Here is a 12,682-nt window from a genome sequence, read left to right on the forward strand (position 1 = left end):
GCTTTATTACTTAGACTAACCCTATCATGTATCATTGTACTGGCTGATCGTACTTGACCACTCGTGTTAATTTTACAAGCACAGGTGTTGGATGTCAGCAGTGATGTATCTCTGGCAGAAAGCGTGCGCCTGCAGTTCTGAGGCCTGTGTGCACAGCTGGGCGCAGGCCGACTGCAGGGCTCTGTGTGATGAGCTGGACCAAGGCCACACTCGTGAGACTAATGGGGCACCAGGTCCCTTTAATGCCACTGTGCCAGAAAGAGCCTGCAAGCTGCTCTCCCAGGAAACGCCTTTTACCAGGTAGCCAGCACTTCTGAGTCCAACGCAGCCTGAGAGCTGCAAGGACACCAGGCCCGTGGACTCCAAGTCAGAGGGTCTCTTTGATGGTAACAAGCCCCTGTCACCTTCACAACTTGCCGAGCTCATCTTGAACCCAGTCCACTGTAGTGCTTCCAAAATCCCTTTGGAATACCAATATAAAGTTTCAAAGTGCTATCTAAAACATATGGTGTTCTATGTCCTTATAATCAGTTTTACGGATCTTAAGATCTGCTTTGTGAATCCTGACTTGTTTAATTTGCACAAGCCAGGAGGTGCGGTTTCAGTTGTACTGCATCTTTGTACTTTGTATTCATTGCTCATTGCTCATAAATTACTCAGACGCTTAGATTTCCTGAGTTGTAAGAAAAACAAACACTGAAAAATGTACCCCAGGAATCAGCAGACTCCCAGGAAAGGCCAGACAGTAAATGCTGTGTGGTGTGGGTGGGTCACCTGGTGTCTGTCACAACCTCTCAGCCCTGCCTTCAGTGTGGAAAACAGCATAGCCACGTCCTCATGAAACACGCAAGAACAGGCAGCAGGCCAGACACACGTTGGAAATAGGTCCCTAATTGCCATGGTGACCTGCCTGTGTGTCATGAACAGGGCAGAGTCAGATCACTTAGACCCCAGGACAGTAGTCACCAGACAACGAGGCTTTGCTAACAACACGTTTAATATATAATGCAGCCGAGGAGACCATTCAACAGGAAACCAGCCGCCAACTCTTACAGCACCAGCACCCACGTGAGAGCCGCCCACTCAGTCATTCTGGTCATCATCCCAGTCCTTTTTCCCACTGGGAGGCTTGGGTCCCCCCGCTGGTTTTGCCATGATAATCTGCAAAACAAAACGTTAAGAACCTACTTAGAGACACAACCCATAGGACGACGAAAAGGGACTTTTTCCTATTAGCCTGATGGAGGATTAAACATCATCTAGGAGTGAACCAAATGATCTGCAGAGTGTAAGAAACACTAGCAGAGAGGTCAACACTCAGCAGTGAGTTTCCTGCTTTCTGGACACCGACAGCAGCAACATCCACACATGCTGGTGAAGGGCATCCACTCCTTCCACCCGTGGCAGTAATGCAAGGAGCTGTGAGAGAAGAGGACATGCACCCACCGCTGGCATGAATCAATTTGGCACCGAGTTTGCTATTTACACAAGAGGTTTGTCTTGCCAACCACCTTTATCCCCCCTCCTTGAGGGCTAGGAACTTTAGGTCCACAGCCAGTTCTGCCATTAGCATCTGAAGCAGTTGATGCACAAACACACAAAAAAAGTTCAGCACAAAAGTCGCTAGAATCTGTACCCGAGAACCACTCAAGTGTCAGAAGTGTGTGTCCATGAACACCCAGCCACCAGAAGCCTCCAATGTGTCTACAAAATGCTAACCCAGCATTTCTCGAGCACAACCACCTAGCATTTTTAAAGGATTCATGATTGAAAACAAAAAAAAGTGGCAGCAGCTTTGGGCTCAGATAAACCTGGGAGAGAAGCCAAATTAAACTGAATTAGTTGGGCTTCCTCAAAATAGAACTCTCAAACTCATGCATTTTGAAGCTCACAATGGGAAACAGTATTCTTGGAAATGCTTCTGTATCTTGGCTTCTATTTAAAGTGCACAAGCTGTAAAACCCTCCCCTGCTACCCACGCTGGCAGATTCCACACCCCTTTCGTAAGCTTCCATAAGAAATCTAAACCTTCAATTCTTGGAATACCATCTCATTAATTGAGAGTTAAGTTCAGGTCGAATTAAAGGCATTTGATATAAATTTAGAATCAAAATGTAGCTTGATTTTTTAAAAAGACCTAGAACAGTCCTCAGGCTTCCCGGGCAGCGGAACCACCTGCACAGCTCATTTAAAGCACGTCGCTGGGCCTGCCTCCAGAGTGTCCGCTTCAGAGCGTCTGGGCTGGGCCCGAGAATTTGTATTTTTAACAAGTTTTACATGCTGTTGATGCTGCTGACTTGTGGACCATAATCTGAGGCCTAGTGAAATGAGCATCTGACTAAAATCAATCCAGCCCTTCTATGTTATCCAGTGCTTACAACGTGATTTGCAAGTCCTGTCCCAGATTACAAGCTACACAATCAGGCACGAGTCCGCTACAGTAACGCCAGCTGGTTAACGTAACAGTCGTCAGGTTGTCAGATACCGTCTTCCCAAGTGCAGACTGGGGCAGGCGGCATCGAATACCCAAAGCCTCAGTGTCCCGCCCACACCTGGGACCAGCAGGGCCCTGGACAGTGGAAGTTCACAACGGACCTGGGTTAAAAGGAACTTCCACCATCAGAATCTCTGCCAGTTCATCTCTCCTTCCCTTTCTGTTTTTGGCCCTCCCTTTGAGAACAAGCATTTCTGCAGGCATCTGTTTTTTACTTAAGAACTGGAAAATACACATTCTTCCACTGGAACTACCCAACACACCACCACAAGAACACCCTGTCAATAAACTCAGCACACAAACACAAGCTCCGCTTTTGGTCCTGCTGCAGCGGGGAAGTACTTCCTCTCAAGAGGTGGATTCTGTATCCCTGGCAACGCCACCGCCCGTCCTCACGCCCTCAGACTGCCTAATGCCACCTCACTGGCTAGTCCCACTTGATTTCCACTTAACACATTTATGCTGTGTTTTCCTAGGATTTACATTTTTTATGTACTTACAAATACTTCATTGCTTAACAGTCATTTCTAGAATTTTGTAGAAAAATGAGTTTCATTCAGTTTACTAGTAACACTTTGAAAAATTAAGAATTCCGGTTTGTCTCTTAACCCAGAACAAGTCTTTGCCATAATTTTAAAAAGAAGGAAAAGCACAGAAATGCTGATCTTTAATACCTTTAAATCTCCCAGCAGTGCCTGCAGACATGACCCCTCACACCCAGGTCCCACATCTCTAGGGACAACACAGGCTGGGCCTGTTTCTTGTAAGCCAGTGGCCAGTGGCCAGCGGCAGGAGCCTTGCCCTCCCGGATGCCTCACCACCACCCACAAAGAGGTTCTTAGGCTAAAATGAGTCTGAACACTGGGATCTTCACTCAGGTTCCAGACTAAAAATGAGAACATGAAGGGCCCTGCAGCACCTGTCAGGTGAGGGGGAGGGACACTACTCTGAGTCGAAGGAGCACAGCGCTGTCTAGTCTGTGGACACGCCACTGAGCCATGAAAACGACGTTTCCGAAGAGCCAGACGCCCCCCGCCACGTACCTGGTCCACCCTGAGGACAGTGACGGCGGCGTTCGTAGCCAGTTTGATGGCCCAGTACTTGCCCAGGTAAGTGTCCAGGACGCCAGCCTCCAGCATGTCCTTCACAGCAGGAACTTCAGCCTGTCAACACAGCGATTTTCACTTTTGCTTCAAATTCTCATGCAAACATGTTTACACTAGAAAAGCAACAGGGAAAGTAATACCCTATACACCCAACAAAAGGTTATGGAAAAAAAAAAGGGAACTGCTAAATCCTCACTCATTTTCTTTCTACACTTCTATTTTTAGGTTTTGCATTCACAAAACATTTAAGTTCACAGTGTTTTTTCCAAATACCTCAATGTCTAATCCAACATTTTTATTTCCTTCCTGATGCACTGCATAGAGTTTGGAGATGACTTCATTGGCCTTAACCCCCGAGTTTTCTGCCAGGGCCCGGGGGATAGCTTCCAACGCCTCTGCAAACTTCTTAATGGCGTACTGCTCAAGTCCAGGACACGTCTAAAGCAGAAACGAGTTCGTTACTCTACTTGACTCAGGGGGCGAGAAGAAAGTCAGTTTACGAGAGAAAGCTGTACCTCTCCATACGACGTGATCTGTTTGGCTAACTCGATTTCCGTGGCTCCACCTCCAGGCACGAGACGCTTGTCCTGCAATGTGCAGTGACAGAAGGTCACTAAGGAGCGGTTTCCCGTTTTCTAACCTCTGATGCCAGCACTCCAGCCCAGTTTCTCGGTCAGATGCTAAGTACGAGTGGTGAGCAAATGAGGTGACTTGGGCATCTGGCACACGGAAAGTGAGGAGGGAAGTGAACAGGAACTTACCTGCTTTTCTAGATGTAGCACTGAAACAGTGCTCACACCTATCCCTTCAAGACAGATAGACACCTTAAGTAAAAAACGCGCTTTGCTTTATTATGTGAACCACCATTTTGAAGTTCTAGAACGTCCAGGAGTCTGGCGACTGGCTGCGGAGGCCTCGCAAGCCACCACCATCCAGGTCACCCTAATACTGACCCTCGTGGAACCTTGAAAGTGTTCACACCGTCGTCACACCGCCCTCTCCACGTCGTCCATCAGATGTCTGTGGAGCCCCGGAGCACTATGGTCGAGATGGCGCCGTCTTCCTTCTCTGTCAGCAAGCACACGGGGGTCAGTGGGGAAAACGAACCCCGCGCGTGCACACACTCACGCACGAGCACTACCCACCATGCTTGAAGACCACCACCTGCGTGTCTCCGACTTCTGAGAGGTACACACTGTCACAATGTCCCATTTCCTCCACAACAGGAGGAGTCTGCAAGAGAGGCACTGTTGTAACAGGAACCACAGCCAGGCGCCAGTCCCTGTTAGCACCGTCCACGACACTCACCAGCCTCGGCAGCGCCGTAGCACCCACAGTCTTACACAGCCTTCGGAGATCCCACTTCGAGTTCAGCCTTCAAAGAAAAAACAAAAACAGGAGCAAAACCTTCATAGAAGCTTTAACTCTATCAGAGAGAATAAAATGCAAAGACTGAACAGGAAAATGCACAATGATCCCTAGGTCACAAGGTTTGACCTGAAGGGTCAGGCTCAGAAAAGGTCCAGACCACACTACGCAGCCCGGATGGGGGGTCGGGGGTGGGGGGTGTCCATCCACAGCATCATTCCAGAACGGGAGCTCAAGTCTCCTGGAGACGCCGAGGGCCTGGAGCTGTGAATGGCGACAGGAGCCCTGGCACAAGGGCTCTTCTGCTGTCCACTGGGCAGACACGTCGTGTGAGGAAGAGAACGGTGACGTGCCTGCAGGTCTCGTCGGGTGACAATGGGTGGGAGAGGGTCCATAGGCTGCCTGGAGGGCCTCCTGGACTGCAAGTGCATCCCCAACCCCACCCGAGGGCTGGCCCTGAGCCTGCCTAGACTGCCCCTCCCCAAGTGCCAGAGCCTGCTGAGGGGTGGTCCTGCAGCTCTGAGCCGAATGTTTTCTTAGAGGTGTTTCTTCTGCCTGCCTAGACTGAGTAGGTCCTTTTGCTCTTTGATCTAACACCTCACCTCCCACCCTGCCCCTTCTAAATCTTTGTCTGGTGTGTCACTGACAAAAGCCATTTCCAACACGGGCAACCCGAGTGAGGCGGCTCTCACCTCACCAGCATGATGTTGTACTTGTTTGCGTAATGAAGGGCCATGTCCGCCACCTTGCCGCCCGTGACGATGACATTTGCGCCAGTGTCAGCAATGGCTTTAACTTGTGCATCCATTAGATTTTCTTCTCCCTTACTGAAATTCATCAGTTCTTCAGCAGTCTTTATCAGCACTGTTCCCTAGCAAGCAAGCAAGCATTCTCTTTAAAACCATTTTACCTGAGTGTTCAAAGTCACAGGACAGCATTTTACTGAAGACACAAAGACTTGGGAGAAACTACAAAGACAGACATGAGTGCACCATGAGGCAGGAAACAAAATCTTTACAAAAGTAACGGGAACTCAGTGCACTCCTGGACTCGCCCACTCCCAAAACCGACGCACCTTCTCTCTGAAGGGACCTTGGTGGAGAAGCTGGAGAAACACCTCAGTTTGAGAGATGCCAGGCAGCTACCTGGCATGTGACTTTTGACAAATGTCAAGTAGCGTCACCAAAACAACAAAGTTGGAGTTCAAACTTTTTCTGAAACGTGAACTAAATAACCAATCCCCCCACCACAAATCTCACTTTTGAAACTACCAACAACTCAGATTCCGAGAATTCTAAGGAAGAAGTCAGCAGCAATCTATAAACTCCAAACTTCGTACAACTTGTTTTTCTTTACAATCAAACTCATCAATTTCAAATAACATTAGAGTATTTTTGTTTTACATTCCACAGAATCTCAACGTCATTTTTTGGTTGTTGTTGTTGTTGAATGAACAGCACAGGAGTGCGGGAACGCTCCTCAGTGAGCCCTTGACTTGCTCAACAAGCTCCATCAGAAGCAAGGGCTGCGAGCCACAGTGCCCCCGTGTGGAAGTTCCAGTCTGGCACTTAGATTTGAATTGTTGAGTCAAAGAACATAAGCCCTGATTTCAAACACCGAACAGACCCACAGTGTCTAACAATCACACAGAGTCTCCGACTGAGAGGAACCCCCCCTCAGACTTTTAGGGTCCCATGACAGCCTGAGGGGCCAGCCTCTGCCCCTCACCCCTGATGCCGAAGGTCCCGAGGTCCACACAGCCTTGGTCTCTGTTATCATGCCATCGAAAGGACAAGAGTACACTGCTATTTTCGCATCTTTGACAGATGTCACATCGCCTTCTGTTTCCTTCTTAAAAACCATGCCGTGCAAGACTGAGGAGGAACAGATGCCAGAGCCCTGAGGAGCGACAGCAAAACCATCCGTGAGTTCTCGAGGTTGACACCTGGGCTGAAGTGCCGATTCTGCAATTTCCCCAAAACGCCCTCCCTGACCACAGCAGCGTGCACCCCAGGCAGTGACCCCCCTAGGGGGAGGGGTGGTGGCCGCCGGAGCAGGGAAGAGCCCACTTTGGGACCAAGCCACTGACGTGGGGGAGGGGAGAGGCCCTCCCACACAGAGGGGGGGCACCAAAAGACCGAGAACCACCCCTCTGAGCCACCCACTCACCCACCCGCGCATGCAGGCTGCTGATGGACGCAGCACTGCCGCCAGGGCTGGCCAGGCTCTGGGATGGGCAGTCTCAGATCTCACAAGTTTACCATCTAACAGGGAGGGCGGTGCATGGAGCGAGTCAGAAAACCCGGTCCACACACAAACGTGCACACGTGGACACACAGAACCAGCACGCGGACGAATGTCGGCAACACCCAGCTACGTCGAGTCACGTGCCGTGGGAAACCATTACCACTGTAGGTTTTACTCTGCCAAGTGGACGTTTTTATCAAAAACACACTCGCAGGGAATACTCTGCCTATGTTCCATTCTCACCCTTCGGACTGTCAAAGAAAGACGGTGACTTACAAGATGTCAATCCTCTTTCAAACTTAGCATTTGTAACAACCCAGCAAAACCAAAATATTACATAAACGATGCTTCAAAAGGCAGAAGTCTGATCTAGTGTGATTAACACGAACTGTATCCTCCCAAAACCAACAACCTATCTTGATAACGTCAATGCATTTTTTAAACTTACCAGAATCTTACAAACTCTGATATTATCAACATTGAAGTGGCCGGAATCAGGAAAAATCGACACTGTTGAGAAAACAAGACACATCGGGAGGTACAGATGGGACACCAGAGGCAATGCCTCGGCCACGACCAGACGCTCTGCTGCGGGTCCCCACACTTAGGGTGTCCACTCACCGCACGCCTGCGCGATGAGCTTGGCCAGGAAGACCTCGTGACCGTACTGCTTACTCATCACGGACGTGTGCAGCAGAGACGCGACTTCATCCACATCTCGGAGATTCTTTGCAGAACAACACACCAAGCTGGGAAGAATCTCATGGGCTTTTCTGCAGGCTATCTCGTAACCCTCGATGACCTTAAATATGAAGTGCAAAAACATGTTTTAAAGGACACGACGGTGACAACCCAGTGAACACGGGTACACGTGTTCAACGTGAACGACAAAGCACACGTCCAAGTAACGTTCGAGGCAGAACCTACCAGTCGGGAGTGCAGGCTGGGCGACAGGCCTGACCTGAGTCGGAACCACCCCTTGCTGGGGGCAAGACTCCAGCGCCCTTTCTCTAACTCCGGCCTCACCCCCCCAGGTGGAACAAAACGGGGGGTAACGCTCACAAGCCCCACTGACAGGCTTCCAGCAGGGGGGACCCGGCAGGGCACGTCTCCAGACACACCCGGTGCCAAGCGCAGGGGACACGCACCACGCTCACTGGCGCTGTGAGGGCACCTCTGATTTGGAGCAGGTGTGCGAGGCTGCGCGTGTGCACACACACACAGACGAAAGTGAGGTGGGAGGACACCCCACCACAAACACCTGCCTCTGAGACCGACAGGCCGACCCTCAGGAGCTCCTCGGCCGCCTCCAGCAGGGCGCCCGCGAACACCAGCACGAAGTTGGTGCCGTCTCCGACCTCCTGCTCTTGCATGTGCGAAGCCATCACGATCATCTTGGCAGCAGGGTGCTGGACCTGGCGGGGCGGGGGTTGGGAGTTTGAACACCGAGTTAATAAAGCACTGGCCTCTACAGCAGTATGAAAACAGCCACTCCCCTTTCTGCTTGGTCAACGGGCTCTGACTCCTGGTCACACTGCGGCCCACGATGGACCAAGGACGCTGTGGTCGCACGGGACAACCGAGCCCCCAGGGCCCACAAGCACACGGGACCACGGCGAAGGGAGACGACCTCCAAGTGCGTATGTTGTCCCTGTGCAGCCGTCCAGCACGGACACCTCCCCAGGTCAGGTTCAGACCACTCTGATATGTCCATAAGTTAAGACCAAAGTAACCCCCACCACTAAATCCAGACATTAAAAATGTGGCCTTCGGGAGAGCTGCAACCGCTACCACTTAAGTTGGCCACGAGTCTTTGTATGAATATTCTTATTGTAAGGCTATCAACTGTGGTTCAAAAAAAGGAAACATAAAATACTTCCTCCAAAATAGCAGATCGAGATTTTACGCATTTCCCCCAGGGAGTCAGATGCTCTTTTGGGGACAAGTGCAGGGCAACTGACAAGCGCCGGCAAGGAAACGGGAGGCTCAGCAGGACGGCTGTGTCGGAGGGCGGGCAGCACAGCACACCCCACTCACAGGGCAAGTCCCAGTGTGTCCTTAACCGTCAGGAACACGCGAGCACAGCGGGAGCTCCACTGAGGAGGACTGACTGGTCACAGTGCTCAGGGTCACACAGCCCGCGCAGACAGGTGGTGACACGAGGGTGGTCCTGTGTGTGGTCAGGTGCTGACGCGCAGGCATATTCCTGCCCCAGACTCTGTGGCATCAGAACTCCGCGGCTTCACCATTGCACAGTCAAACCGATGGTTTTTCTTTCCTTGAAGCCACTGTTCTGAGTGTCAGCTGTCCCTGCATTTGGGACTGAGTCACCTCAGTCTCACACACCACAGACCCAGACAACACTTTCCATGGGTGTCATCATCAGCAAATACACATTTATCACAATCGACCCCCCTGTAAGTTAGTAACTTAGGAGACTTTTCTGAGTGGCTAAAATGTTGAAACTAATTTCTGATGTCACCAAAACACTTGACATTTGTTTAAAATGAAAGACTTACTTCCAGCTCTCTTAGAATAGTCGCTGCATCATTCGTCACAAACAGCTTCTCCAGGTGGTTGATCACCATTTTGTTCATTCCTCAAAACGACAGACAGACACTATTACTCAAATCCTCTTCCCAACACCCAGGACAATCTAGTTACTAAACACGAGCTTCCCTGCACGTCTTCAGTGACTCTGGGAGAGCCCATCACACACTGCCCTCTCCCCCACGGCCCCCGGTGGCACACCCGGGCGGGCGTGTGTCTCCCTGGTTTGCTCAGGACGATGCCGGTCCTGCCTCCTTTCTGCTGGATAAACATAAACTACACTAACAAATACAAAATAATCTACTTAAAAGTAAACTTGGTTTTTGCTTATTCCATAAACCTGTATTAAGCTCCCTTCACGCAGGAGGCAAGAGGGAAGTCCCCTTTAAATCAGAGCGTTACTTTTCAGGAGGCGTGGGCCATTTGTAACAGCGAACAGGCTGTCTCGGTGGTGAAAGGCCCATGATTTTTCTATCCTCTTGATAGAATAAACAAAAGTAATACTTTAATTCCCATGTTTCTAAAGATGATCTTAAGTTCTCATTAAAAACTGGAAGCCTTGACTGGTGTCGGGAGCTGGGAAGTAACTTGGAAAGCCACCCTGCGTGCTGTGCTGGCTAAAACCCAACATGCCCAGGGCCCTCCCAAAGGCGTCTGGGGGAGCAGCAGGCGCAGCTCGGAGCCGTGCCTCTGAGCGGGGATCTGGACATTACCGTTCGGTCCGTACGCCGTGCGCGTGGTCTGGGCTAACTCCTTGCAGGCCTGGATGTTCCTGTACACGGCCTCCTCCAGTCCTGAGAAGTGCTGTGAACAGACCTTCAGGTTAGACGGGACAGCGGGGCAGGGGTTTTCCGCCTCTGTAAGCAGCAGGGACCACGGTGACAACGGCGACCTCAGCACCGACCCCGGGACTGTCCTGAGAACCAGGTGAGACTCACGTGGGTCAAGCACAGTGCCCCGTGTCCGTAAGTGACCCACATGTCCGCTCCCCAGTGCAGCGAACAAAGCCCAGCACTGCTGGGGAGCCCTGGAGCCTGCTCACTCAGGCCAGAGGGCCCGTCACAGGCTCGGTGCAGCGAGAGTGAAGGGAGGAGCGGGGAGGGCCGCCGAGGAGGCGCACATGCTGCTTCAGCGAAAGCACCGTTCTGGCCGCAAGCTAAACGTGGGCGCCTGGGCTCTGCGAGGCCAACGACGCAGGTCACCTGGAGTCCCTCACACGCACCTGCCCCCAACGCTCAGGGGCCGGAGCACACCCACTGCAGTGCGCACGGCTGACAGTTCCCGGGTGGCGCACAGAGCTGGACTGTTTTACTCTGGGCTCCAGACGTGGGACGTACTGGGGCCTCGCGTTCCGTGAGCAGCGTCCACACCACCGTTTCTCTAGGGCTGCTCCGCCCAGCCCAGCAGCCACGGTGGCCGCCTCCACTCCATGCAACTGCAATGCCTAGTGCAGTCCCCGCACGCAGGGCCACAGTCCGTGCGCCCAGCAACTGGGTGTGCAGGGGACACTGATGTGGCTGTCGGGGTGGCTGTCACCACAGAGCCTCAGACAACACTGTCCCAGGCCCCAGGTGATGCTGCTGCTGAACTGTGACCGGAACAGCAACCACCCAGATTCGGCCTCTCGTCTTCAGCCTCACCTCAGGCCTCCCTCCCCTCCCCACTGCAGGACGCGCACCTCTGACCACCAGCCAGACCCCTGAGACCCTTCAGGACCCGACGTGGACCCACCTCGGGGTCTGTGCCCTCTGACCCCTCAGCCTGGACACTCTCACCTCTAACCTCGGCGGACCTCCCACCGCCGCGCACCGGCTGGGCTTCCTGCCCCGTCACTCCCCATCATCCCGCTCTCGGTTTCCTTTATCACAGGCCACCACCCTCCCGGTGACCGGCCACCATTCCTGCCTCCGAATAAACACCGTGAAGAGCTCAGCCTGGCGTCACTTTTAGCAACGCTGCTCCATCAGCGTTTACATCCGACCCAGACAGTTACTCAGGTATTGTCGTGCCGTCCCAAAGGCGCTCCTGCCGGCAAGAAACCAGCTCCTGACGCTGAACCTCGCTGGTTCTAGGAAAGCAGGGGACGAAAACCGACACCGCTGCTCAACAGCCAACGGACACACTCCTCGGCAGGGCACTGAGACATTTTTAAAAACAATGCTCTCGAAAGGACATCCCAGGCCTAGGCAGAAAGCTTTTACTCCGGCCAGGGTGTCGGGTAGCCTGCCGGTCCCAACTCAAAGGTGCCACCTTCCGCGCCCCCCCAGCCCCCGGCGCCATCAGAGACAGGAGAGGCCGGAGGGCCGCGTTGCGCACGAGGCCGCTCACGGAGGGGAGCGGACCCACGTGGACAGCCGGGGCGCCGCCTCCGCGGAGGGCCCCGCCGGGCCCCGCCCTCCTCCATCGGGTCCCCGGGCCCCGAGCCGGAGGCATCCGGCGGCGCCACGCCGCCCCGGCCGGCCCCCACGGGACGCGAATCCGGGGTCGCGGTAGTACAGAAATCGCCGCGTCCCCCACCCCGCCCCGGGCCACCTCCCTTTCTGGAACCTTCTGTCCCTCCGACCGCGGAGTCGGGAAGCACGCCGGCCCGCTGTCGGGCCCACGCCGCCGCTCCTGCACCACTCCCCGGCCCGCATCACTCACCTTCGCTCCCTCCTTGAGCATCTGCGCGAAGCCCGGGGCCTTGGGTACGTGGAGCGCCATGGCTGCACCGGGGAAGCCGTTCGCGCGCCGTCCGCAACACCCCAGAAGGAGCGTGGGTCGCACAGCTTCCTGGGAACGCAGCGTGCGCGGCCTCACGCTCCGCCTTTCTCTGCAGCTAGACCCGCCCCTTCCCAGCCGCCGGCCTGAAGCCTCGCGAGATAGAACAGTTCTCGCAGTCGGAACCGCACCGAGGATCGCGGGTCAGCTCGATGGG

At 53.3% G+C, this 12,682-nt stretch overlaps 1 protein-coding gene across 1 annotated transcript; it reads right to left on the reverse strand.

The window, feature by feature from the left end:
* Positions 1 to 984: 984 nt before the first annotated feature.
* On the reverse strand, positions 985 to 12,566 carry CCT8 (chaperonin containing TCP1 subunit 8). The gene is given in 15 exon segments (XM_028503961.2): positions 985 to 1,161; positions 3,538 to 3,657; positions 3,874 to 4,038; positions 4,116 to 4,187; positions 4,550 to 4,668; positions 4,746 to 4,833; positions 4,909 to 4,975; positions 5,661 to 5,839; positions 6,730 to 6,867; positions 7,664 to 7,725; positions 7,837 to 8,017; positions 8,481 to 8,630; positions 9,735 to 9,814; positions 10,479 to 10,569; positions 12,409 to 12,566. Coding segments are annotated over 15 exon segments (1,650 nt in total). The 5' UTR covers positions 12,469 to 12,566; the 3' UTR covers positions 985 to 1,083.
* Positions 12,567 to 12,682: the final 116 nt, after the last annotated feature.

Source organism: Phyllostomus discolor, chromosome 2 (genome assembly GCF_004126475.2).
Source record: "Phyllostomus discolor isolate MPI-MPIP mPhyDis1 chromosome 2, mPhyDis1.pri.v3, whole genome shotgun sequence".
NCBI classification, from domain to species: Eukaryota; Metazoa; Chordata; class Mammalia; order Chiroptera; family Phyllostomidae; genus Phyllostomus; species Phyllostomus discolor.